The following is a 5,717-nucleotide window of genomic DNA, read 5'->3' as shown; positions in this document are numbered from 1 at the left end:
ACTCAGGTCACGTGAATGTATAGGCACCTTTGCTCATCTGTTCATCATTATAAAGCCCGCCCGGATGATGCGATTGGTTCGCACAATTCTCAAGTTTTCGCAGAGGTCTGCCAAGTCCCGACCGAACTTCCCGACCTCAAATTTTGTGGGCAGGGATAAGCCTGACTTGTTGATGAAAGCACAGTTTAACTTGTTTCATACTGATTGAAACTGATTTATTGTTATCCAAGAATTGATTCATTTATGAAGAACAATATTTCTATGGGCTTATTTTTTCTTTCACATCTTTATTCACGCATGTATACACACACAATGGATTTTAGTCCACATTTATGAAAAATTATTTCTCTTCTTCTTTTAATTTCTTGTCATCTGCAGAATGTTCTGCAGAATTATATAAATAATATTTTTATGTTTATGGCTCTTGGCAGACACTTTTGTCCAAAGCGACTTACAACGACATCAATAAACATAAAAGTTTATAGCAAAGTCATATTGCCTAAATAAAGAAATACAAATAGAATCATCTTACCTTATAGACCCTTTCAAGAGAGTTTCATTATCAGCATCATAGTTGTTCCCACAAGGCTTCCGTTTTAACGTTCCATGTGTTATCTTAATGCAGAGGACGTAGATTGGGAACAAAATAGAATGTTCAAGCATTGTTTTTGTTTATCTTGTTGAAATGGTCTATACCTTCACCTCTGGTGTGGGCCATGGGCAAGTGATTATCCCCATGCACCACCCACAGACTGTGGGACTGCCATTCTAGGGTGGAGAGGGTGCAGAGGGGTGGAGTGCCCTAGCAGAGGCACAGTTTACATGCTTTTCACATGAGTTTCTGTGGGGTGTTTGGGGCGGTGGGACTGGTGGTGGGTTCATCTGTGCCCCAAACTTTCTGTCTGTCTGTGTAAGATGATGGGTCTTTTAGCCCCGGTATGGATTACAACAGCTAATACCAAGGATTTATTATGATAAAACAGTGCTGAGTCTACCAGAGGCTAATTCATCTTGATCATATCATATGTTATCGGAATTTCTTTGGGAATTTGAAATCAAGACAATACACATTTAAATACATTTTTATTTATCAATCGATTTTAAATACCAGAATAATGTACCGAGACAGTTTGACCCAAACAGCCCTAAAGGGAGCAACATGTGAACATAATAAAAGGGTTAATTAACTCAATTTTCATACATTAAACATAGCATAACCATATTAAATATTTGAAATCAGTTCACACAGAGTTACACAGTAGGCTAGAGCACTATCGTGCCCACAGACAAAGACTAAGCAGCAATACACCAGAACCAAGCAAAAGATCCCCAGTAAAATCAGTGCTACTAGGACACCAACTGATAGTTTCTCCTCTTGTTTTGGTGTGTCAGTGCTTTCCAGAGGTTTACAGAGTGTGTCTGAGGTGGAGTTGCATGGCCTCCTCACTCTCAACCCTGCACCCATGGGGAAAGATAAAGGTTCTTGATAAACTATAGTACTATAGACAGCTGTTGCATTAAATAATGGTAATTGCATTCAGTTCAGGTTTGCTGTCTGGAGTTTGCTTACCTGGATCACAAACTGCGCAGGGTCTGCACTGAAGAAGTCCACTGAGTTCATCAGTAAAAGAGGATTCTGGACAAGGCTCACATGTTGTATGATTCAGTTCTGAACAGTGACTGACTACATGGAACCCTGCGAGGGTAAACGGCATGTCATATCACCCATATACATTGTCTGGCTTTCCAAGTCCCCAATCACTTTGCACTTATGCTTCAAATGAAAGCAAAGCTTCAAAATGACTCACCAGGATTGCACATAGGGCAGCATGTGTGCTGGTCTGTTAGATACTCATGTTGACCACAGGGAGAGCAGAACACACAGACTGCAGTGAGGAAGACTACTGAGATGATGAAGACAGGGCACAGCCTCCACATCAGGGTAGAATTTGTCTGGTTGCTGAAAACATCACAGAAAAATGTTTAATAAGTGTTTTGACTTTCAGACCGATGAATCTGTAGACACACACAAACATACATATACTCACACAATAGTAAGAAGGTAAGTTAATCTGACGGCAGCATTACATCAATGGCACAGTCAAGCATTGTTTAACTTGTTTCATACTGATCGAAAACATCATAGCCTACTGATGTTTTATACTCCACTAATCAGGAAGTGAAACTGCTGGACATATTTTCACAAACTCCCAGAACCCATGATTTTATTTTTTTGTTGAGCTTCACATGATGCCAGTGTGGTCTACTGGCCACATCCCCATAGGGTTAACTTAATGAAAAACAGTTGTGCTATCGGCATAGGCTGTCTTTCACTCTTTACTTCTCACTTCTGTTTCTGTCTGTCTAAAATATAGGAACCGCGGGAACTATAAGCATGATGCACAGAATATGGACCAACATTTTACCAAACAGTCACACAAAACAAACACTTTCAGTAAGGAAACATTGTCAGCTGGTCAGACCAGGCTGTGTTTGTGCTGGTTTTGGAGCTTTGGAGCAGTACCATAAAAAAATGACATTCGACAGAGCCTTATGGCAGATTCACACTAGATCCTTTGGTGTGGACCCAAGTTCATTTGGACTGTAGGTTCGATTCAGTTTCATAATGTGAGTGTAGTCTACTGAACTCGGGTGCAGACCCGAAACCGGACCAGAGTCTGCCAGAAAACAGTGGCCTGGGGTACGGTTCGCTAGAACTACGTTGCGGTTCTAATGCTATCTGTTCCAAAAAAGGAAATAAACTACCATTTTTGCACCGTTGCTAAGTGATAGTGACAAATAGCTAGTGTTTATGACATAAATGGACCCGAGTGAGCAAACAAAAATGTAATGTGAACAGAGACCAGTTGGGTCAGGCTTGAGCGGATTAATTGCACTTGAGTTCAGTCCAGTGAAACGGACCAAGTGTGAAGGTAACCTTACAATAATGTACATGTCCTGTTACGGCCAGCTCGTGAATAGACCGCAACATAAAGGGAGACAACAAGTTCCAAAATGAGTTTTGAAGCGTGTATGCATGAGTGCAAATGCTAATATCAGTATGTAAGATAAGTATAAGTATATATACTCTTTTGATCCCGTGAGGGAAATTTGGTCTCTGCATTTAACCCAATCTGTGAATTAGTGAAACACACTCAGCACACAGTGAGGTGAAGCACACACTAATACCGACGCAGTGAGCTGCCTGCAACCACAGCGGCGCTCGGGGAGCAGTGAGAGTTTAGGTGCCTTGCTCAAGGGCACTTCAGCCGTGCCTACTGGTCGGGGCTCGAACCGGCAACCCTCCAGTTACAAGTGCAGAGTGCTAACCAGTGGGCCACGGCTGCCCAAGATGAGTAAGTGAGATAAAGAAAATAGAGATAAAGAGGAGAGAAAGAATAACGTGAGTGTAGAGAAATATCAAAGTAAGTGCAAGAAAGGAGTAGGTTTATGTTGACCACAGGGAGAGCAGAACACGCAGGCAGTAGTGAGGAAGACTGCTGATGAGATGAAGACGGAGCACAGCCTCCACATGTTATGTCTGGTTCCTGAAAAAAAAATATGTGCTATACATTTCAGACCGATGAATCTGTAAACGCACACACACAAACAAACAAACAGAAACACATACTCACACAATGGTCAAATTTGTGTGAAGCATATGTTTTATGTTGCATATTTTAGAACCGGATACCTATGATCTGACATTTGTATTAACAGCAGTATTAACACAATCAGAAAGTATATCATAAACCTTACTTGTTGATGAAAGCAGTTTAACTTGTTTCATACTGATCGAAACTGATTCATACTCACATAATCAGTGATCACATCCCTATGGGATTCATTTCAGAAGAACAATTTTTCTATGGGCCTTTCTTTGTCTTTCACTTCTTTACTGCAGAAACTAAAAACCCTGATACACAGAATGCGGGCCCAAATTTTATACCAAAGAAAATAAAACTGACACAAAACAAATATTTCAGTTAGAAAACAGAACAGGCTATATTTGTGCTGGTAGAATGTTATTGGAGAAGTACGGTTAGTGACATATAAAGTGTTAAAATTGAACAGAGCCTTACATTTAAATGTGCATTTGTTCCAAACCATCTTTGCATTATATGAGTGAAATTAAATGTAATACCTTATTGTATTTCTAGGATTTATTATGATAAAACCGTATGTGTAGATGTTAGTTAGGATATTGTGTATGTGGTTTTCACAGAACACAAATAGATTCATCATGATATCTAATATCATTGCTGTCTCATTAGCTCCATTTGCATACATTAAAGGTAGTTTGCTCAGTTCACTTAGACATACAACAGAGCAGAGCACATTCATGCCCCAACACAGCATCAGTCCCAAGAATATGACCCCCGCTAAAATCCGGACAGTTATGACACCAGTAGTGTAGCTCATAAGGAGCCGGGTTTGCAAACTGTAGACTGAGAAGTCGTGAGTTCTATTCCCAGCTACCACCGCTGTGCCCTTGAGCAAGACATTTAACCCAGAGTTGCTCCAGGGAGTCTAGTCCTGCAATTCATTTACATCTGTAAGTCCCTTTGGATAAAGATGCCAGCCAGTAAATGAAGATAATAAATGAATAAACATCAACTGACCCAGAAGCTAACAGAGTGTGAGTGGAGGTGCATGGCCTCCTCACTTTTCACACATACGAGTAAATAATGTAATTTGCTTTGAGTTTGAGTTTAATTTTTGAATTTGTACTTGAAACATAAACTGCAGGGTGTGCACTGAATAAGTCAATTTTGTCAGTGAAAGTGAATGCTGGACAAGATCACATGCAGTAGTAGTCCATTCTGAATAGTTACTGAGCACATCACATTTAAAATTAAATCTTCACAGCTGGGGCATATCCTCCTCTTGTCCCAACCCAAGTTAAATTTTATCTAAGATAATAACATAACGTTTTTTTTTTCTCAATCTATTCTTATTTCTCTATTTCTCCTAAAGGGTGTCTGAAGTCATCTGCATCTTTGCATGTCATATTCTCCCACAATTTTCCAAAAATCAAAAGTGAAAAGTAAAATGAAACTAGATGTACTGCATAGCGGTACAAAATATGACCGCCGCTCAGTCCTGTACATCCGTTCCGCGAAAATAAATCACACTAATCAATTTGTCTCCATCTTTTACTCCATCCCCAACTCTTGAAACTTTTGTGTATGCTTGTTTGACATGCCTGTGTGTGTGTGTGCGGCTGCACAGAGAGTAGCCTACTGGCGCTGAAAAGGTGAATAGATTGTAGAATAGCCAAAGAAGTTGTAGCATTGTTATAAAACCTTTAAAATCTTTAAACAATCACAAGTAGGGCAGTTCATCACAGTTCATCCATTGCAACTGGATTGATGAAAGGTCACTTACACCTGTAGGCTACATTGTATTTGGGAAAAGCAAAAGGTATCAGCATAATGTTATATTTTTATTTATTTATTAATAAACAAAAACATCTCTGTCAGTTCCATGCCGTTTTCAACAGCTATCAAAATCAAAGGTAATTTTTGGATGGATGGATTTTTTGTGAATGTTTCTTCTTCTACATAAGATTTTAGTCATCTTTAGTTCATGTGATACTTTATTGTCAATGCACAAATTAAGTAACAGTAGTCTGAAACGAAATGCTGTTTTACATCTAACCAGTGGTGCAAATAACTGACATGTCCAAATGGGCCTTGATGAAATGCGTCGCTAGA

General features: G+C 39.6%; 1 protein-coding gene across 1 annotated transcript; it reads right to left on the bottom strand.

Moving 5' to 3' along the window:
- Positions 1 to 1,113: 1,113 nt before the first annotated feature.
- On the bottom strand, positions 1,114 to 2,111 carry LOC125309980 (tumor necrosis factor receptor superfamily member 14-like). Its single transcript, XM_048267119.1, has 4 exons — positions 2,049 to 2,111; positions 1,809 to 1,960; positions 1,571 to 1,696; positions 1,114 to 1,455 (listed from the first exon to the last, which is right to left on the bottom strand). Exons 2-4 carry the CDS (start codon positions 1,936 to 1,938, stop codon positions 1,223 to 1,225), a joined length of 489 nt encoding a protein of 162 aa, XP_048123076.1. The 5' UTR covers positions 1,939 to 1,960; positions 2,049 to 2,111; the 3' UTR covers positions 1,114 to 1,222.
- Between the last annotated feature and the right edge of the window lie 3,606 nt (positions 2,112 to 5,717).

The sequence above is a fragment of the Alosa alosa genome, chromosome 16 (genome assembly GCF_017589495.1).
Source record: "Alosa alosa isolate M-15738 ecotype Scorff River chromosome 16, AALO_Geno_1.1, whole genome shotgun sequence".
NCBI classification, from domain to species: Eukaryota; Metazoa; Chordata; class Actinopteri; order Clupeiformes; family Clupeidae; genus Alosa; species Alosa alosa.
Note: the sequence above shows the minus strand (reverse complement) of the source record. Positions and strands in the feature narration are given on the sequence as shown.